General features: G+C 46.1%; 1 protein-coding gene across 7 annotated transcripts in view; it reads left to right on the top strand.

The window, feature by feature from the left end:
• LOC144141956 (uncharacterized) overlaps positions 1-23,086 on the top strand; it is a 136,788-nt gene that overhangs the window by 100,043 nt on the left and 13,659 nt on the right. Inside the window, exon 1 of one of the 7 annotated variants that reach the window (XM_077673419.1) lies at positions 19,102-19,356. The exons of the other annotated variants lie outside the window; for them this stretch is intronic. Coding sequence (XP_077529545.1) covers positions 19,249-19,356 — 108 coding nt within the window. The 5' untranslated portion in view covers positions 19,102-19,248. Of the gene's footprint in view, positions 1-19,101; positions 19,357-23,086 lie in introns of those variants that run through there. 7 annotated transcript variants of the gene reach the window in all.

A 23,086-nucleotide genomic window follows, 5' to 3' on the forward strand; every position in this document is an offset into this window, starting at 1 on the left:
TATGAATGCCGGTACATCACAGGCGCGACTGCACACACACACCCCGAAGAGCAAGCAACATGCGCTGCTACTGATGGGTGGTGGTGGGGATTTATTAAGAAAGCAGGGAAGAGAAACGAACTGGGGATATTGTTGAATTCAGTCGGGGAGTTCACCCTCATACAACCCAGTACAGGGAAGGGAAGGGGGGTTTCAAAGGATGGGAAGAGAAAAAGAGGAAAGAAGAAAGAGAATGGGGGACAGTCTATGTGGCGTTCGTCAAGTCCATGGCTCAACGGCTACAAACGCTGCACTAGTCCATTCACGGCCAGGGAGTAAAGTAAGTGCTGGAAGACCTCCCGTCGGATGGCGTCCGGTCCCGTGGGGAACAGGAAGTCTTCCAGCTTGTGTCTTGGTGCACCGAGTCGCTGGAGTGCGGCCCGGAGTTCCTCCCTCGCGGTGTCGTGCTGGCGGCACGAGCACAGTAAGCGCTCGAGCGTCTCGGGCTCTGGGCAGTCGGCGAGGGGGGGGGGGGGGGGACGCCCGGCGGTTCTGGTGGTGCAGGCGGGCTCCCACGTTGCAGCAATTAAGCCGCAGGCGAAGCAGAAGCGACCGGGCGTCTCTGCTGATGCGTCCGGGCAGGACCCGTGGGGCCGGACCACTGACCACTCGAGCATCTGGATGCAGGGCCTCCACCACTCGGTCCAGGATTTACGGCACAACAGGCGAAACTCCTTCTCCCGCAAACACACCGAGGTCGACTCTGACACAATCTGTGCCCCTCCTTTTTTTATATGATAGGCCTCCAAAAGTTTGCGCGCCACAGTATCTCTCCTGCGGCCCAGCACCTTCAACTCATAAAATAAAGGCACACACCCACACACTGCGCGTTGCGCAGGAAGGTGCACACGTCGATCACTTGTGAGCGATAGCAATAAATTCGTACTAAAGCTTGACTTTGGGCTAGTTGGTACACATGACAACTTAAGAAACGCGCGAGAAATTTGGACAGAGTGAGACTTGGACAGAGCAAAGAGCGCTATATATATATATATATATATATATATATATATATACCGTATTTACTTGCATAATGATCGCACTCATTAAGAATGTAGCTTCCCGCACAATGAACGCACCCTGAACTAGCCGCATCAGTATGTCGTATGTGTTCAAAGTCTAGCGGATGATGGTCATGCGTACCACTTTTTCCTTTCTTCAAACCAACACGTAGGCCACAATCGTGCTTTTACCTTGTTCGAAGTTTTTCTTCTCTTGTGTTCTCTACCATCTTCAAAGTTCTACTACTCCCTATATATATATATATATACACAGAAAGAAATGCGGGCAGTCTACAACGCCAAAGAAGGCATAGGGGAATGGTTGGACTATATATATATATATATATATATCTTTTTTTTTACCGTTAGTGAAATTATATATTTTTTCTTTCATATTAATTGAAGCGAGAAAGAAAGAAAGAAAAACACGCGCCCAGAGTGGGGACCGAACCCACACCTTTCGATCGGTCCCCACTCTGGGCGCGTGTTTTTTTTTCTTTCTTTCTTTCTCGCTTCAATTAATATGAAAGAAAAAATATATAATTTCACTAACTGTAAAAAAAAATAGTCCAACCATTCCCCTATGCCTTCTTTGGCGTTGTAGACTGCCCGCATTTCTTTCTGTATTTCCTAACGAGCCCCTCATTTCCTAACAATATATATATATATATATATATATATATATATATATAGGGAGTAGTAGAACTTTGAAGATGGTAGAGAACACAAGAGAAGAAAAACTTCGAACAAGGTAAAAGCACGATTGTGGCCTACGTTTCAGCAAAGAGAACTTGCTTTCCTCGGGGCAAGGAAAGCAAGTTCTCTTTGCTGAAACGTAGGCCACAATCGTTCTTTTACCTTGTTCTAAGTTTTTCTTCTCTTGTATATATATATATATATATATATATATATATATATATATATATATATATATATATATATATATATTTATATATACCGCGAGCAATTAAATCTTGGCAGATTGTAGGGAACACAAGAAAGGACTTTGAGCAACGCAGCGACCTCGACGGTTTCCAATGTTTCAACAAAGAAACAAAGCGACTTGCCTTCGTCAACCTTCGTCAGGGTGAAGGCAAGTGTCTTTGGTGAAACGTTGGCAACAATCGTGGTCGCAGTTTTTATTTATTTATTTATTTATTTATTTATGTAGACAGAGAGAGAGAGAGAGAGAGAGAGAGAGAGAGAGAGAGAGAGAGAGAGAGAGAGAGAGAGAGAGAGAGAGAGAGAGAGAGAGAGAGAGAGAGAGAGAGAGAGAGAGATCAATCTTTATTGGTATCTGGAACCATGTGCTCAGAGAGATAAAACGTGTCAGCTTGAAAAAAATATTGACGTCCATGAGCGTGAATGTGCATTGTCATTAGGTAAACCACTCAACGTCCATCTCTTTAACCAGATGGATGGTGTCGCCCCCCCCCCCCCGCCCCCCATCACTGGCCCTTAATGATCTGTCCTTTTTTTCTTGTTTTTATGACGGCCGTTTTACCCTTAGCAGAAATATCGGGTGCATTCCGAAACAACTACATCACGTCAAAAATTGAACAACTGTTCTAAGTACTAAGCCAAGCTCCCTGCCTCATGTTGGCCTATCGTCGTCGGGTTCTCAACGAAACGGTTCGGGATTTCTTCTAATGACGCCTCTCAGAACATACCAGCTTGCCGCCAGGGCCTTGACAAGGGGCAGCCATTACGCCTCTTCCAAGCCACGTCCTCATAACCGCAGCATGGAACAAAAGTAGAGCAGCAGCCTGCGGACGTGAGGCGCACACCTCTCGGGTCGTTGGCCGTGGCACGCGCGCGCGTGGCTTTTCACGCAGCCACCTCGTGTTATGCACGGCGTCCTTTCTTTCTTTTACGGCCCCCTTGTTCTGCGCGGACCCCACAAAGAAGTGCGGTGGTGGTCAAACAACGCCACATGCATGCCGTTCTTTTTGTGGCCCGCTCTTGTGATCCGAGCGTGCGCTCTCCGTACGAAGCCCCGTCTCGCCTCGCTTGGCGCACCAGACAAAAGAAGTGCGCCGGGAAATTCCTGGCAATGCGAATCCTTCTCTGGTCCCACACGGCCGTTCGCGAAGAAGGGGCGGGGTGAGGTCACTTTATTACCGCAGGCACTATATTTTTTCCCTCACTGTCGTTGCTTTCTCTCTAATCTAGGCAGCTTCAGACCTGGCCCTTCCGCAAATGCTTCTTTCAGACTTATTCGTCTTGTCTTCCCTTGTTACGGATTCGGTAGTCATATTCTTTCTCTCGGGCACGTCTTTCACTTCTGCCTAATCACAGCCGTCCTTCATTTCTTCTCTAATTGGTCAGCTGCTTGAGAATTCATCTCCGATCATCACAGCAGCTTCCTGCTTCATGAAAACAACCAGGATTATTCCTCTCCGCTATTCAGTGCCTTCCGGCCACTTCGGACGTGTGGCGAAGCACCTTGTCATTTCTCTAGCCGTTGACGCTGACGTTGCCTGAAGGAACGCACCTACTGCGAACACTTAGACGTTCGTTTACGCCTCCGCGTTATCCGCATGTTCGGAATGTACCCCTGAGAATACATTTCCCTGTCCACCGTGCAAGGAAGGTGAGTTGCATTGCAAGTGGAGGGGCTGCCTTACTCTATAGTATTCATCTTAGTTCCCGAGTCTATCGTCACCAAATTATCTTTTCTAGTTTTTCGTTGGAATGCGGGGCTTGAATTTGTCGCAGCAGAAACTGGGGCAAGGGGCAGATGGCAATTATATTCTGCAATAAATTGGTCATCTTCCCCGTTTCTTCTATTCCCTGCATCTTACTTATAGTTCTCACTCTAAGGTGCCTCAATAACAACGATCGCAGTCACTGCGCAGGACATAAACTTCCGCTTGCGGCGCCACACCGTTCGACTGGTGGAATTTAGGTCCTGTGATAGCAACATGCCGGAGGGTTTGTAACTGGGCTAGTTGGTTCATTGCATGAGGTTGAACAGCGCAGGGACAGGACTAAGAGCAGAGGCGACAAACACGGGCGCTGGACAAACCAGCGCCCGTGATTGTCGCCTCTGCTCATAGTCCCGTCCCTGAGCTGTTCAACTTCAAGCAACATGCCATTAAAGCGGTAGCATCAACGGGCTGTTGTGGTGTGTCTGCAGATAAACCTGATGATGTGAGCTCAGAAGCGTGGTCTACTTTATTCCACACTTAACTTAGTTCATGAATGTAATCAGAAGGTGGCATCTAAGCTCTCCAGCTGCCAATCAAGCTATTGGTTAACACCATAAGACTTGCACATAAATGGTTCACGATAAAAAATGAGCTGATGAAAAAAAATTGACATGAGTGACTGAATGCACAAAAGTAGATGATGTCACAAGTTTGTGTGCGAGCATAGTCTGTCTGTCTGTCTGTCTGTCTGTCTGTCTGTCTGTCTGTCTGTCTGTCTGTCTGTCTGTCTGTCTGTCTGTCTGTCTGTCTGTCCGTCCATCCGCCCGTCCGTCCGTCCGTCTGTCGGCTTGAATCAGGAAAAGAAAATGTTCCAGAAACTCCCAAGCGGGCATTGCTTGATAATTCGCGAGCATACTTTCCTGCCACTCGTCCATACACCGAGGACCTTTATAGTCCGCTTCACTGCTGTACACACGTGCACTACTGTGAAGACAGTTTTTCTTGGGGCAATATAAGTAAACTGATGTCAAAGTATGAAGGCGCTTAGGCGTTTTGCTAAGTACCTCAAAAATACCCATACGTCCCTATTAAAAACAATAAACTGGGCCCCTTTAAAGTCAGCTTCACTGCTACCTAAAAAATACATTGCTGGAGAAGACATCTTTCCTGGAACAATAAAAGTGGTCTTGTATGAAAATATGAAGGAGCCCTAAAGCCTTTAAGCAATGAATTGTTTATGCATGACGGAAAAATAAAGCAGCCCAAAAGACATAGTTGAGAGAAAGAGGCGGATACACCCCAGTGCTACTCAAGTGGGACATTGACTCTTAAATGGGACTTTTTTGCAGGTGGTCACAAAAGAATGCTTATGCATTAAAATGGACTGTGAGCTGCGACATTAAACGATTGGTGCGTAAGGCTCTTGCAATTTCGGATGTCGCACAACAAATCCCGTTTTTTGTTGATATCGTAGTACTCGAAAACAGAAACACACTTGTGGTTCTGCTTCTCCAAAACGCAAATTTTCGAGGAATCATTATGAACAAAGCAGCAAATGGTGCCAGTGGCGAAGCCCCGCGTAATACGTGACACACACAAAAAGAACTCCAGTGCCCTTCCAGTCTGTGGAGAAGGACGATTAGCGAAGCTGGGCGCAGTCCAAGGAGTGCACGAAACAGAACACGTTTTTCTTCTTTGAAGGGCGCGCGAAAGACGTGGACCAACACGCCCAAGCTTATACCTTGGTGAAAGCACGTTTGTTTGTAATTTGCGATTGAGGATCCTTTCTAGCTAATGAGCGGAATGAAACTTGGAAGGACTGGGGTTTTATTCTAACGGAGAAACATGGGGCTCTCCGTTCGCCATCCCGTATAGATGCCCATGTGTTTTTGACAGTAGACAGGAATTCCAAAATATTTGCAACTTCTTTACGAAATACACAATTACGAAAAGTAGACGAAACTCCGCGTTAACAAGGTGTTAGCGGCTAATTCTCATATAATTTGTTTCGGGATACTTGTAATAGAAGAGTTACAGTCGCTTTCTGTAACCATACTCCCTCCGCAGACGGCCATGCATCGACAGCAGACGGGAATCATCTAACTTGTACAACTTCGCTGTGAACAAATTATGACAAATAAACGGAACTCTCCAGGTGTCTGCCAATCGTGGGGAGTTCGAAAACGATAGAAGTCTCACACCTTTCAAAAGCTGACTTGGACGTCCTATGTCTTGGATATGAATTTTTAATGTAGATCGTGTGAGGGGCGTTGAAGCCACACCATCATTGTCAGCGCCTCTGTGTTGAAAGGTGGTCCTGTGCAGGCAAAGCGTCAGTTCACGTGCGCTTTTTAGAGGACACCAATAATTTCCGGCTTGAATGCTCGAATCGAAAGTTACTTTTGAGGTTAACAAACAGTACTCGTCCTCATTGCGGACAGCCTTTAAAAAACGTGTTGCAGCTACAAATAGATACCCTGCATATGCACGCGGGACATAATTAACGAAGAGAGACTTGGTTAAGACTTCTGAGGTATCTGTACGAAAGGCGCACCAAGTTGTGTGCAGCGAACCTTGCGGTGAACCTTGCCCGCCTTGTGAAAGTTGCAGGGAAATTTCTCAGTGCGGCTGTTTGACTCGCATTTTCCTCATTTCGGTTTTTCCTAGCCCTCACAGGCTGTCTCAAATGGGCTCCCATTTGCACGGCGTGAGAAAGTTGCCAATGGGAAAGTAGGCCGCATCGCTGCGCAATATGCCTTTGCGCTGGGAATGAATTTGAAGAAAAACACTTTAGACCATTCCATAAATATTCCCACGGGAGCGGTGTAGGCCAGGTGGTTAAGGAATAACGATGTAGGGGCTCAGCCACTCTCATCCAAGGCTAGTGGCTACGCCCCGAACCCCGAGTACCAGCACCAAAATTGATTTGCACATATACGACGGCGTAAATATTCAAACAGCATCGATTGCCTTCCATCGATTGGTAAACTTTCCCAGGAGACGAAAGATCTAATTAGGAAACGGCAAAGCATGGCAATCTCCACCCCAGCTGACCCCAGCGGAGCTTTCGAAGTTAATCAAGGGTAAGACAGCTGACATACGGAAGTATAACATGGAGAGGTTCAAATATGCTGTAAAGAATGGAGGCAGCCTGAAAGAAGTGAGGCGGCGTCTAGGCGTGGGGAGAAATCAGATGTATGCACTTAAAGACAAGCAAGGCAATGTCATCACAAATAGGGATAAAATAGTCATACTAGCCGCGGAGTTCTACAAAGATCTGTACAGCAGCCGGGACATCCAGGATAATGCCGAAAGAGAAAGTAGTTCAGAGGAGTTAAACATCCCACCAGTAACGATAGAAGAAGTAAGAAAGGCTTTGAAAGATCAGATAACAACAGACCTCTTGAAGGATGGAGGCAAATTGTACTAGTAAAACTGCCAAACATGTACACACAATGCCTAATGACCGTGAGTGTACCGGAATCTTGGAAGAACGCGAACATCATCCTAATCCATAAGAAAGGTGACATGAAGGACTTCAAAAATTACAGGCCGATCAGCTTACTGTCAGTCGTCTATAAGGCACTTACCAAGGTAATCGCTAACAGAACTTCTGCCACCTTAGATTTCAGTCAACCTAAAGAACGAGCAGGGTTCCGTAAAGGATATTTAGCAATGGACCATATTCACACGATCAATCAGGTAATAGAGAAGTGCGCGGAGTATACTGAACCCCTATATATTGCCTTCATAGACTATGAGAAAGCATTTCACCCGGTCGAAACCTCAGCAGTCATTCAATCATTACGGAACCAGGGTGTAGACGAGTATTATGTAAGAATACTAGAGGATATTTACAGTGGGGCCACAGCTACCATCATCCTCTATAAGGAGAGCAGTAAAATACGCATAAGGAACGGTGTCACACAAGGAGACACAATCTCCCCAATGTTATTCACAGCATGTTTACAAGAAGTATTGAGAACATTGGATTGGGAACAGGTGGGAGTAAGGGTTAATGGAGAATATCTCAGAGATCTCAGATTTGCTGATGAAGTTGCCTTGCTAAGTAACTCGGGGGACGAATTTCAAAGCCTGATTACCGCACTGGACAAGGAGAGTAGAATCATGGGCCTGAAAATGAATATGCAGAAAACTAAAGTAATGATCAATAACCTCGGGACAGCACAGCGATTTGAGATAAGTGGCGAGGCAGTGGAAGTGGTAAGGGAATATATCTACTTAGGCCAAGTAGTGATCCCGTATCCCCACCATGAGACAGAGATATTTAGAAGCATAATAATTTGGTGGAATGTATTCGGCAGCCATTCTCAGATAATGAATAGCAGCCTACCATTGTCCCTGAAGAAGAAAATGCATGACAGCTGCATCTTACCGGTACTCACTTAGGGGGCAGAAATTTGGAGGCTCACCAAGAAGGTTCAACTTAAACTGAGGACGACTCAATGAGCAATGGAACGGAAGATGTTAGGTGTAACATTAAGGAACAAGAAGAGAGCGGAGTGGGTCAGGGAACAAACGCGTGTTAGGGGTATATTAGTGGAAATTATGAAGAAGAAATGGGTGTGGGCAGGGCATTTAATGCGAAGGCAAGATAACCCTTGGTCATTAAGGGTAAGAGAGTGGATCCCTAGAGAAGGCAAGCATGGCAGGAGGCGGCAGAAAGTTAGATGGGAAGAGGAGATAAAGAAGTTTCCGGTGATAAATTGGTCGCAGTTAGCACAGGACCGGGATAATTCGAGATTAATGGGAGAGGCCTTTGCCCCGCAGTGGGCGTAGATAGGATGATGAAGAAGAAGATGATAATGATGATGGTGATGATGATGATGATGATTGCCTTCCAGCAGAAATTCGGATATTGGCAAAAGCGAGTCTTAGCAAGTCCGTCAAGGGACCCAACAACATTTTGGCCAACGCTCTCGGCCCTATTCAGCCTGCAGGAGTTTGCTCAATTCAAAGGGATTGTGACTAGATCCGCACTTTCCGTCTTTCGAATAGCGCCTGCCTTCAGCTAACGTCGTCTTCCCTAACTCAGTGACCCGCGCTTTTTGGGATGTTGCCTCGGTCTCATGGTGCTAACTGCCGTGCCTTCCTGCTTTTCACGCTATGCACCATATCTCATGGTAAGGGTCGCGCGTTAAAAGCATTTCGTTTTCGAAAGGTACGCCTGGCTGGGCATGAATGTATACACAGGTGCGTGACTGGGCCCGTGCCTATCTCGCCTACCCGCATTGCAAGGTCTGTCGCCCGGCCACATCACCTTTAACTACTTTCCTTTTAAGGGACTCTAGGCTCTCAACAATCCACACCGACCTGGCCAGGCCACTAGCAACATTTAAGGGCTACCGCTTCATCTTAACTACACAGTGGATCAAAAACTAACTTACCGGTCGTACACAATTGGTTCATTTTCATGGCCAAGTATCCACAACAGTTTCCGTAACATCAGGTGTCCCACAGGGCTATGTTGTTGCTCCGATCTTATTCATAATTTTATCACGTACTTACGCCGTCACACCCACGTCAACGTCACACTTTTTGCGGATGAGTGTATAATTTCTCATGAAAAACTTTCAAGAAGATAATATTGCCCTCTAAAAAGTTTTAGAAAGAGCATTACACTGTTATTCTGATTGGCAAATGTTACGTCTGTAAACAATAAGCATTAATAACAAAGCACAAAAAAGGAATGGTCAGAGTTTGCATACAGCATTAAAAGCAACCCCCTTCCTAGAGCAACTAATCACAAGTTCCTTGTCCTCACCATCACCAGTGATCTCAGATGGGATAATCACAATACTTAGTTTACATCAACCGCTTTGAAACAATTATGCTTTCTAAAACAATGCCTACGACTACCCCCTTCTGAAACTAAATTGTAAGCCTAAAACACGTATGTGAGATCTATTCTTGAATATGCGAACATTGTTTGGCTCCCGTACACAAAAACCCATATTGCGAAACTAGAAGGCCTTCCCAGAAAAGCCGTGCGATTTATTTTTAACAAGTTTAAACAAACGGATTCGCCAACAGAAAGGCTTGAAAAAGCAGATATGCTTACAGGAATATCTGCTTTGCAGCGTAAGCTTACGCTGCAAATCTAGCACGCCGGTGGTTGATGTACCAGTTACGCCATAATCAAGCCAACATCGACACCTCCAAATACGTCACAGTCGAACAATCAAGATCAACACGTAAGCAGCACCCCGAAACTCTAGAAGAACAGTCATTCCGAATGGGCTGTTTCAAACAATCATTCTTTCCATCAACCACAAGGGAACGGAACAGCCTAGCAGCCTTTATTACTAACATCAATTCTTTGAATAAATTTTCCTCCCTCGTCGAAGAACAATTCCTTTCGGAACCCTAACATACCGTTAGCGAAGTCGTCTTTGCAAAAAGAGATTGATATAAATTTTTATTGTTTGACGCCTTGTACACTGCATGCGGTCATATGCTTGTACCTGAATTGTATTACTGCCTTGTTTACCTTGTCGAAAAACTCGAAATTACGCGCGAAAGTATTCTTGGCAATTGGTAAGCAACCATGCATGTAACGCGAATTCAAAACGATCTATAGTTTACTGATGCTTTTATAGTGTGTGTTTGTCCCATGCCCTTCCTGCGGAAATCTCGAAAAAGGATTGGCCGTATTCTGAAATAAATAAATAAATAAATAAGTAAATAAATAAATAAATAAATAAATAAATAAATAAATAAATAAGCAAACAAACTTCGTTTACCACATCTTTACTATTGTTCCCTATTTACCAGTTTTTACTATTATTAACTTTATTTATATTCGCTGTTACCCATCTAAAAACAACTGCCTAACATCCTCAAGCTCACAGCATGGTCGGGGGATTTTATTGTCTGTTAATGGCCTCACTGATGCCTCAACAAATACTTGATAAATGGATCACTCACCTTTTTGTGCTGTTCGGGTTGAGTACAGCCACCAAAGAAGATATTGGTTGCACCGCACTTCACATGGCCTACGGCACGTTGTTGCCTTTTACCGGCTGACTTCCTGGTTCCTCCAAACCCTGAGACACCCTTTCCCCCCTGGCCCCTGCGGAAATGACTTAGGCCGGTTAGTCAAACTTTAATCCGTTCACGACCACCCAGGCACTGTTCCACTAAGCTTGGCTTTACTCCCCCGAGTCTTCTTGACAGGCTATACGTTTTCATACACGTCGGCAGTACCCGACGTCCATTCCAACCACGCGCACCGCACACCGTGGCCACTATATCGTCATTTCAAGGCGCGACAAGACATTTTCTGTTCGCGTTAACGAGCACGACACTGGGTTTTCAATTTACTTCCCCAAGCCCGCTGTCGTCGAGGCCAGACAGCCTACCCTCTCACAGATACTTTCCACATTCGTCCGACTACAACGCCTCCATGCGCACCATTATCCGTCATCTCCGCATTGCGATGACCGTTTGTTTTGTCACACCAGTTCCTAGAGGGATTACTTATCCAGCCTCCGTCTCGAAGTAGAGGGCAACACGTGGAGGCGCTTTATCTCTATGCTTTGTCTGCATTAGCAAACGGACACGCCCCCAAGAGCGACGCTGGCCATCGCTCACGGCCAACGCCAGCCACACACAAACGACTACAATCAGGGCAACGAACGGAGATCTCTGTTTGGGTCCATGGCATGGTAGCCGTGCACACGTGTCTCATTTCCTTTCCTTTCTTCTTCGCCATCGCGACAGTTTCTTTCAGAAACCCACTTGGCTCTCTTGGTTCAGAAAGTCACTTAAAAATTTAAACTCAGCTTGCGACATTGAACTTGTTTAACCACCTATAGAAATAATTCTAGGTACAGTGCCCAAGGCTTATAAACGTCGCTTCAAACTGATTTCAACGCGTTGAGTATTGTCAGCCTCATTTAGTTATATTCGATTCCCGCCTTCCGGAAAAGCGGCGGATTTTTTTCTTGACTTGTATTTTCACTTATTTATACCTCATTCGGCACTATAAAAAAACCAAAGAATACGTATATGTAAAACTGCGCATACGGACGGGACAAAGAAAATAAGAGACAGGAGGAGCGCAGTACAAAATAGTACTGGCAATAACGACTGCAACTGTAATATATATATATATATATATATATATATATATATATATATATATATATATATATATATATACATACTCTATATCAAACATACTTCCTGTGACTGGAAAATATCTGAATCACCTGGGCCCAAAGTCGCAAAGCTGTTCGCCCGTACGAAGAATCTGTGATTAGCAGGCGGCGTGGCGGTCTGTCTTTCATTGTCGCAGGGAACGATGCAACAGCGCAGGTCAATCGTGCACCGTTCTTTTCAACGTTACTGGAAAAAACTCGAATAATGTTGTTGATATCTTAGGGGGCCAAGAGCATTGTTGAATTGGGGCCGTGGAGAGGTCGGCCCTCTTATGGTGGCCGATATGCTACGCCAGATGCTATCACAATGGTGGGTGATTGCACATGTAGTGAAGAGTTCGCCAAGGCACCCGGCTCTAGCGTGATCATGGCATTAGATTTTGTAGGTCACCATCGACGGAGTTCATGCTCTAGTATTCAAACTATTTTTTTTTACGAATTGCCAGAAATCTTACAATAAATAAGTGCATGGTGGGTTCCATGCGTCCATCCTTGGAACGTCATTTCGGCACTAACGTTTAATGACCATTTTTACCGAACTTCCTGCTTAAACCTGTGTACGATTTGGTACGCTGGAAATCATTTATACCTTCCTTTGACGCTCGTCCTTCCACCTATAGGCACAACTTGCTCGAGAGCAAACTAGACTTACTACCTACGTTATTATGCACAGTGGAAATTCATTTGCTTTGACTAGGTTTCAGTTTTCCTTTATGCAGCATACTTTCATTGGTTTTTTCCTTAGACTCATATTTTTGCTTTCATGGGAGCATTTATAGGCAACAACACAAGTTATCGTTTTTTTAGGTTAAAATGCATTCTTGTTTTAGCATTGCTGTTAACATAAATCTCGTGACAGTCATAAAATCACATGTTTAGTCATCACTGCAACAGGAACGAAGAAACACGTCTGCACATGCACACCCTTACACAGTCGCCAGGACACACGCACCCACACGCACATGTAATAAGTAAAAAGTCGGACAGACGTTGAAACAACAACAAAGTTTACGTATCGGCCAGTGGGCTGGCCTTCAGAGTACGATACAATCAGTGTGAGATACAGTTTTTATCTGACTTTAATGACGGCCTGTCGACTGCTGGCCAATAAGTACGTTAACCTTCTTGCTGTTGTTTCGCTGTCTGTCCTACATTTTACTTTTTGTACTTCCCGCGTTCTTTGCGAGATTGCTTTGTTTTGAGGCATCCAGTCACAACGTTTCGACAAGAAAACTTGCCTTACCCTGGCAAGGCAAGTCTTCGTGTCGAAGCCTTGGCACCAAACTGAGGTACTACCTTGTTCAAATTTTTGCCTCTAATATGTATATATATTCTGAACAAGGTATTCAAGGGGCCCAATTCTCTTAAAAATGGCTGTCGATTTGAAACGACGTGGTAGCCTTCTGCAGTTCCAGATGTCGGAGCGGCACCGGCTACCATCTGCAAGCGTAAGATGCAGTTAGATTTATACTAATGCCCCACATATCGGCGGAGGATACTAACGATGAGGTAGCCGTGTTGCTAAAAAATAACACGCATAATCCGAAGATTGTTATTTTGGGTTCCACCTGGGATGCTTTTTTTCAATTTTTTTTCTTTCAAACATGGCAAAATTGCTATTTCTACACACGAAAATAATACCGCCGAACTTCTACCCTACGCCGTCCATGGCGTAGGTGCGTGCGCGTACAATGCCTGGTAGAAAGCAGCTGAGAGCAGTGCTGTGTTTTTCGAGCGTTCCACTCCGTGCGCAAGCCCACATTGTTGTCCTTGACGCGTCAGAGTCACCTGATCTGTCCTTTCGTTTCACGTGTAAAATCCCCCTGTTGACGCTCCTATTGTGGCTTAATCTCACATTACAGGGGTCACGTGTGTGTGACAGTGGACGGCTCATGCCTGGCGCTGAGCCATCCACTGTGATAAGCCCCGCTGCGGCTTCTTTGTGCTCGTAGTCCGGGCCCAGCCTGCTCCCGTACTCGTCCAGTCGAAACGCGACCTCGGTCAAAGCTGCGGGGATGTACTTTCACCACGAGCCCATCCAGACAGCAGCAAAAGGATGCTGGGTCAAACTGGTTAAAAAGTTCCTTAGCAATTCTATATGGTGTCGCGAGCACAGCCATTCGGCGTGCGAAGGAATGTGCCCGACGTTGCCCGCAGCTTCCGGTACCCAGCAGAGGGAAGAACTATTCCTAACACTTGAAGTGGTCGGGCGCACATCCAATGAGCGGCAGTGACCACATTCGTGGTTGTGTTACTTATTCTGTTTCTCAATCTACCGTGGAAGCATTGTTTCTTTTTCCCCATCACGGAGCGACCAAATAACCACCTTCCTAAATACAGTGGAGCTTTTTGTTGCACGTAAGCGGAAAAGTACAGAGGATCCGCGGTCACGTGGGCATCGCAGGGAATGAAACCGCTGATAGATTGGCAAACACAGGGCACAATTTGGCGTTACGCAGCGTCTCCGAACTTCGAGCCGACGACTCTGTTTACAGAAGTTAAACGAAAATATTCTGTTTGCGACATTGTTTCACCCACTCTACATCAACTCTCGCTTCATCTGGGCACCTCGACTCTCTATTTTACCTCCTGAGACTAGGTATTGCTATCTGGTAAATGTTTTACATTGGATTTGAGCTCCCACATTGTGCTGCTCCCTAGATGTGAAGAACATCTTCTTTGATTAGATAGTCTTAGTTCCACGTACGTAGAAGCTCCACGTCCGCAGAGCATGCTCAGAACGCAAATGGCCTACGTAAGTCTCACGGACGTACGTGAGATTCAAATTTTTACGTTGCGGTGTTCACGTTGCTTACGTACGTAGAGTTGACCAATATGGCGGCGGCGCCCTGCCCTCCCACTTCGCAGCGAAAAGAGCTTCGTCGTGTTGCGAGGGCCGACCCAAGCCGAGCTCTGTCGCGCCTTCGACATACGTTTGGTAGCGTGTTGTGAAGCGAGCGGGCATCCGCTGTTGCAGCCGTGAAGAAGTCCAGAAGCCGTAGGGTAACGTAACTGTTTACTTCATAGCGAGAGATGAGCCGAAGCCATAGAACAATGCCCCGACGGGTGAGGTAACAGTACAGGACTCGAGCAGAGTGACAGCAATGATTCACTGCTCAAACAGGAATGGGTTATAGCGCTTGCGGGGGTCGTATTTATACCCAAAAGCGTCAACGGTCAAAACAGCGTTCCCTCTAGATTGTGCACATGCCATGAACGTCACAGACACACACCACACTCTTTCCAGAGTTCGTGAGCAGTCGGTAGCATCGGCGCACTCTGAGCCCGAGAGAGGGAAGAGAGGAGGACTCCGCTGTGATCGTGGGGCCTCTGTGTTCTTGAAGCGCGTTGAGACGTGCTTCGTCGGTAACCGTCGAAGTTTGAAATGCGCCGAAAGCGAAGCGTCTGACCCGGGCTTGTCGAGACGTGAAAACATGAGTCACCGACACGGTGGGGCTTGTCCGAAAGGCGCACGTAGTGGAGGCTTCTCCGCACAGCCGAAGAGTATTGAAATGAAGCCCAACGGCGGGCTCAATCGTAACAGTCGCTAATGCCTCGGTGCGATGTCTTGTTCTAAGCTGTTGATTTCGCCTTCAATTTGCACATTCCAACCCTCAACTAAAGTTTTATCAACGAACACCTTTTGTTTATCAGATAACAGAGCGATTTTTCTGCTGTTAAGACTAACGAAGTAGCGTTTGTCGTTGTCACAGCAACGTGCTCGCGAGATCACGAGCAGTATCTGTGTCAGTTAGTAGATGGCGCTAGGAGTAACGCGCGACTATGGGCTGAGAGCGCGTGCATTGCGTGAATCCAAACGCCCTACGCGCGGAGTGCGTCGTGTACGTGCTACTAAAAGGGTTTCAAACTACATGCCCGTGGGCTACGTATACTTTTCACGTTTGCGTACGTGAACTCTGCACGCACGTGAAACTAAAACTTCCTATTATCGGCAATATAGTCAAGAGCTTGAACGCTACCTTCGTGCACCTAGGTCTCCGAGACCGGAGCGCGTTAATGGGTTCCCAAAATTATTCGATCCCACACATTGCCCTGAAAAACAGAGGCGTTCCCTTCAAACATTAGAGGCTTCATCTTGGACAGCATGCACTATATGAACTGTACAGTTGATATTTTCGTTACAAGCAATTAGTTTCCGAGGCTGATATTGATAGGCCATAATTTCTTCTTGTGCACAGAGCTTGTAATCGATGAAGCTCGTTGCTTTAACAATTATTAGAACGTCTTGCCGGTAGTTGGTGTACTACGTAAATGCAGAGGGACGGTGAGACGCTGAGTGTTTTTTTTTTTTGTTTTGTTTTTCAGAACCTCTTATGAAGCTGTACGTCGTAATGCGGCGGTTTTGAACAATAATTTCTTACATTAAAGCTATTTTCATTCTCCTGGTGCGGTTTACTAAGAGCCAACTTTCCTCTGCGCATCCGTTACAGTTTATGGCGGAATTAGCTTTATGGTAACCGGCTCACACTGAACGCCCTTTCTAATTTCCATATTTTGCTTCTATTAAACAGCAGTAACCCAGGAACACGTTGTTGGACAACTTTGTTATGGCCTAATCGTGCAGAATAGCCCACGGGGCGCGGGCAAGCTCGCCCGGCGTTTGCTGCACAGTTTCCATTACATGTGTGCCTTACGCAATGAATACTTTGCCCCAAACTAGCGTTCATCGAGGTAGCTGGAGTCCCCGGTTTGGACAGGTTCCTGGACATCCACAGGTGTATTTAACGTAATCAATTTAACAAGCATTGAGTGAACTATGCGAAAACCTTTGCACATCATCATCATGATCATCATCGTCGTCGTCAGTGCCGGCGTGGACTGTCAAAGTCCGGCCGCGGACTATCTGTAGCTATTCCTGCCCAGTGCTCTCCCGAGTCCTTTATTCACCCCTAATTTTCTTAATCCGTCCATCCTCCGAAATAACTGCCTTCCCTACTTCTAGTACCGTCTCTCGATAGCCACCCTGTGAGCCTAAGAGTCCACCCGCTGCCAACTCGTCGCATCACATGCCCAACCCAAGATCATTACTTTTTTAAACATGAATTTGAATTTGAATGTAACTTTTAAATATATTTTTCAGTTTGAACTGTGATATCTTCTGCTCGCGTTTTTTCCCTCATTCGAGACGGTCACTTCCTGTTCCACAGTTACCCCTCCATCCTTCGTCCCATGGTTCATTTAGCTGTCCTAAGTTTTCTTTGCAGGTGTTTATTAAGGCTTCAAATATCTGCCTTTTATGTCTCCGCTGGCAATACACATTATATGTGCACAATTTTTTTAGTGATAGAGGTAACCTACTACTATTCAAAAGTGCTTGCCCAGTGCAACCCAGTCCATGCCTACTCTGTGTTGGATTTCCTTCCCGTGGCTTAGATCAGCACTGACAATCCATCCAAGAAAGTTATTTTCGTCCTACTGCTCTAGCATTTTGTTACTCAGGTTGAAGAGGGTGCTTCCTGCGTGCTTATTTAGCCTGAGTTTCGATTTACTCACATTTATCGTTAATCCTACAACCACGCCTTCTGAGTGCAGACGCGTAAGAAATTTTTGCTGGTGTTCTCTAGACTTTTGAACAAGACTATGTGGTCCGCATGTCTGAAATGGCTCGTATATTCCCCTTTTACCTTTAATCATTCCTTGTCCCCACCAAGCTTCCTCGATGCCCATTCCAGACACGCTAAAAAGAATTCTGGCAGGACGGCGCCTCCTTGTCTTACTAACTTTCTAATCGGGGACTTTTCACTCTTGCTGTGGGTGATTACCTGCTCGTACATCGCTCGCATATGTCTTCAAAGAGTTTTTTGTAAGTCTCCTCTATATTTCCTGGTCTTTGCACGGTTGCAGGTTGGCGGTTGTTCCTACAGATTAAGGCACTTTTTCTCAGCGTATACCATGTTATGTAGAAGGGTTTATTATACTTGTTATGTGGATTGATTATAAAAGGTTTAATTAACTAATTATTATTTTATCGATTGATTGATTGATTGATTGATTGATTGATTGATTGATTGATTGATTGATTGATTGATTGATTTGGCAGACACGCCAGGAAATAACGAATACAGGCCAGGGTATAATATAGAGCCCTAAAATAAGGAGACAGGGAGTCATGCATTGGAGAAATGACACGCCCAATCGACAGCTACACGAAATTTTACGCATAATTCCCGACTGCATCAAATTCTGGCATGTGAACGTAGCTACCATTACAGGCACAAATTACAAGTAGGTGTACAAGATAGTATTTCTGGTGGGAACCAATCCGCTGGAGAAGGCGGAACTCGGGTGGCATGCATGCGTGCCTTCCCAGCGGCCTGTACGCCCAACTTCACACAGATTCCGCGAACTCCTGCGAATGTGCGGCTTTCGCTGCGTGAGTACAATGAAATCTGCGGGAATACAGGCCGCATCCATAGCCAGGCACTATACTTACCGCAACGATCTCCATTTAGTCGAAAATAGAGGGAGTACATTGTTCGTCATTCAATGCTCATTAATGCAATCAAATATTCGGAATGAGCATTTAGTTCACGAGTGATTTATTTCTGGGCTAGTGCGAACTTGCTCTCGCATTAGTTTGGTTAATATTGTCATGGATATGAAGACGAAAAACGAAATGTCATTTGTCCTGCTGCCAAGTAACAGTATTATTGTTTTCTTGGGAAATCCACTTGCAATTTATTCTTTAGTGTGCAGCATTCTTTAAATCCATACAGGACTTCCTGACACGAAAGTTGAAAGAGGAAAGTACAACAGCGAAATGGCAGCAATTTTCATAACAATTCAAGAATAAAGCACAAGTAGCTCAAAACATTTTTAATTGCGCTGGAAAACACAGTTGCAGATTACAAAAAAAAACTTGTTCACCGATCCACATCGCCCCACTGACACTTTGTAGATATATATTAGAGCGTAGAGGCATGACAGTGTTCGCGAAAGCTCTTACAAACAGCTAGCTGGTTGTCACACGTCCTTGAATCGTACCTACGAAAATCAAACGAGCGAGAGGTCAGTCACTACAGATAACATTATAAAGCACTCCCTCGACGGGGCTGGTGCTAATTATTTGTCGTTGCACCGGCTTTTTATCAGGGCTGGCACCTTATCTGGGCGCTAAAACGGGTACAAAGCTCCATTTTTAATCGAGTGAACATCGTCTGAAGTGGCAATCAAACGCATTACAGGAACGACAGAGGAGAGCAAGAGCAGCCTATATGGCCGAATAGTGGCAGCGAAATTCGTTTTTTCCTTATCTCATTCGAAAATACGTCTGATTGTAGGCAACCCCGCGGCGTAAATAGACGATACAGGACTTTGAATAGGGGCCGGCAATAGGCGAAGCGCATATGCACGATGTCCCGCCACCAAAGCACTCCGGCAGCCGGCGAAAAGTTGGCAGCGAGCTTTCGGCTCGTCACTGCTCCACGAGCCGTCGGCCGTCGTGACAGCCCCTTCAAAATGGTGAGCCGGCGAGAGCGTATACAGTCACTGAAACGCTGACGGAACTGGCGCCGCGACGCCGTCGGCCTGTCGCTTCCTTTGGTTCGAAATAGTTAGAAAATGCGAACCGAAACAAGGAAGCGGAGGAAGCTAAAGAGCAAAAAGTGAGCGCGGCGTGAAGGGAAAAGCGGAGAGTTTTGCTTTCGTTTTCGTTTTGGCGGCGACGTCGGCGCGACGGAGCGTGAGCGAGTCGGCCGCACGAGAATGAGACTCGTGATTACGCCAGGCGCGACAAGGTGCGCTTCTGGGGAGAGCGACGCCGGGAGTGTAGTGTGTGTGCGCGCGCGCCCAGCGCAGGCACGGTAGTGGTAAAGGAAGGAAGAGAGGCGACGCACCAGTAAGTCATGCGCTCGAAATATGCCACGCGTGCGCTATCCGAGTAATTCCGCGCGCAGCAGAACTCGCACTTTCGCCTTCTACGTCCACTCTATTGCTCGCTCGTGTCGGGTGCGTCGGAAGTGTGTTCCGGAGGTGGAGTTATTGGGGGACGAAAGAACGAGGATGGGTGCGATGGGGAATCACGGGACAGGGGGAGAACCAAGCAGGCACGCATAGGAGAGAGCCGAAATGCAGTTATCGCGTCGCGCCTCTTCCGAGTTCTCAAGGTCAATGCTGTTTTGCGGGCTCACGCTTGGTGGCGATTGGAAATGTTTTATGCCTGTGCTACACGGCAATTTTAAATTGACAATTGAACGCTGGCCCACAAGTGCACCCTATAGATTCACAACGGGCATTCGACCGAAAGCAAATTTGGCACGACAAGGCCGTTGAAATGGCCGTGTAGCTCAGGTATTACTGATCCGTGAGCGTGATTTTCACTCTGATTGCGGTGATGTAAACATGCCTGCTGTTAGGAAGGCGATCGTGTTAAATGAATGAAATGCCGTTTAATTCGCTCGTCATATGCGCGCACTTTTCTTTGGACCCCGTGTGCCTGCAGTATTCACGTGACGTTTGCTGTGCGACGACGGTTTAGTTCATCAAATAGCACGAATGGTAATCTTGCCCCGACGACTTTAGTCAAACCGCTTTTATCACTGGGGTTTGGTTCTAGAGCCCTTATTCTTCCTCCACCATCGTCGTCAGCATACCGGGAACAGAAAAATGAAACGTCTTTTTGTGTGTGCTGAGGCAAATGTTGCGAAGAAATATTGGAGGAGAGAGGCAGCAGGCTGGAGGGGGGGGTCTGATTGTAAGGGAGCGAATATTTTACCCCGGCTGCTAAACAGGACATAATCAAGCACATCTATCGATAAAATGCCTGAAGGCCATGCTCCCCCTCCCGTCGTACATTGGGACAATACGTTCAGAACGAAATACGAGAAACAATTTCCTGACCGCTTCCAACTAGCTCGTATTGCTCAGAGAAACATTTTACCAGTATATCTTTAATAAAATACTGGTCTTACGGTTCACTTCGGGGATGATTTGTACGGAATAACTGTGCGACGATTGCACAGCAGGTAACCGCTGCAGGGAAGATGGGGGGATAGCATGTCTAAGAACGATCACGGAACAGCATGGATACCTTCAGGAGGGTTGCAAGCTGGGCTAGTTGGAAAGACATTCTTGGATAAAACCAGCGCGAACTCAGACGAAGACGAAGGAAGTGTACCACAAGGACAGCCGCTGGAAGACGAAGAGGAAGACAAGGACCAGCGGCTGTCCTTGTGGTATACTTTCTTCATCTTCGTCTGAGTTCGCGCTGGTTTTATCCAAGAATGGATACCTTATCTGGAGGACCTCAGATTATTTTAGGCCAGTTGGCGCTGTGTAAAGTGTGCGAAAATCATGTACATACACGACCTTTTGTCGCGCTCCACCTTCGTGCGACCAGAACACGCAAGATCACAGCTTTTCTGCCACCGTTGACACTGGCAACGAATCAGAAACGTCAGGAATTTCAGCTTCGCTGTACGCATTCGCCGTGGGTAGTGAAACTCCACACAGCGCTCACTTCCGCTTACCGCTGTCCATTTACTTACCCGTAAGCAGAGAAATCAATAAGCAAAAGCTTTCAGTGCTGTAACGCGTTAAAATCATGTGTTAGAATGAGGCCTTCTAAGCAAACTCTTGTTGCTCAAAACGTTGCCCAATTAACCGCTACGCGCCTCCTTGTGAATCACTCTATTGGGCAGGGCTTGCTAACATATGCTGACTTGCTAGCTGAAAATGCAAAGTTAATTTAGATACTGCGGTGAATGGGGACAGAGCGTTAAGAATGCACTTTCTGTCTTTGAGTATACACTCTGAAATCTTTCTTTTTCAATTGCTTCCATCATCCGCAAGTTGCGAAGGTTTGGCTTGCAGCTATTGTACAGCAGCGTCGTAGACTCCGGATTCGTGCTAGCGACCAGCTGTGGCTCATTAACGCTCAATTGTGTTCATAAAGGAAGCCTAACCAGCTGTCCGAGTTCTCCTGCAACGGCGCCCGGATTTTGGGAAGTTCCAACGACAGCGGGCTATATATCCAGCCGCGTGCCATTGTAGGCACGGAGGTTACTCGGGAAGTGTGTAGCGAGACATATCTCGCACTGCCCCCACTCCCCCACCTCCCGTTTTCTTGCAGATTTTTGGGCAAAAAATGTAACGACTCCCGAAATATCAGAAAACACATGATGCATGCCAGAAATAGGAATATTGGTAAGGCCCTTGACGCGGCGAAGTGTCCCAAAGATACGTCTTTAAATACTGCTAAGAAAAAAATGTAGAAACTCCCGAGTGTCAGGTAAGGCGTAAGCATTTTATCCAGGTTCTCATCTCCGTACAGACACCCATATGTATGTGTGACTTAGGCGCAATTTAAAAGGGCGTTTTATTAAACAACGCACTTTTTATTGAGTACCACACACGGTGCATGTATACCTGGGGAGCGTGTCGTGTTGCAAAGGGACAGACGCACGGATAGATACCGGAGAAACCGGCCTAAGAATGTTTTCGCATTGAAAAAAAAAGGCATAAGGGAATGCAGAAAACGATAATGTGGTCTCATTAAGGTTGCGGGGGGAGGGGGGGGGCGGGTTTGGACACGTACCTTGGACGACGGCTTATACCTAGGCTACTGTACTTTTGAGTACTAAAATTTCACCTATCCGGGTGATCAAAATGAGATGTTATTTTGAATGTCGTAACGTACAAGAAAATTGTTGTTTTTAATAACGTATTTCGGAAATTCGATTTATATTTTCGTGAGAAGAAAAATAATTTTCGGCGACACCTTTTTTTTTAATGATGAACGTGTTTTTTTTTTTTTTTTTTTTAATGCCGAACCTCGATCTCGGTGTCTAAAGGGCCACATGTGGTCCACAGTGACAGAAATAGGCCCGATACCGGTCCGATGCGACTGTATCCGCACTGCGCCTCATACGCCATTGGGGTAAGAGCCCTTAATTTTGTCCGTATGTCCCTCTGCACAGCTGGCTCTATATTTACGTCTGAATTTTCGTTCCTTTATAGCCAAAATGGGTAGCAATATGTAGTTTGCGCTGTGGGGTCTCTGCATACAAGCATCACGTTTTTCATTGCATGATGTCACAACGAATGATGACACTTTTGTGTCAAATCACATGTAGCGCCTCAGCCTTCGTCAATTGGGCGCAGCGACTGGTCATTCAGGAACACGGTGACGAAGCAGACCCGAACAAATGTATCAGTGCCTTTAAACGTCGTGCCAGGTGGTAATCATGAAAAT

The sequence above is a fragment of the Haemaphysalis longicornis genome, unplaced genomic scaffold (genome assembly GCF_048455015.1).
Source record: "Haemaphysalis longicornis isolate Haplotype H1 unplaced genomic scaffold, Haemaphysalis longicornis Haplotype H1 scaffold_1, whole genome shotgun sequence".
NCBI classification, from domain to species: domain Eukaryota; kingdom Metazoa; phylum Arthropoda; class Arachnida; order Ixodida; family Ixodidae; genus Haemaphysalis; species Haemaphysalis longicornis.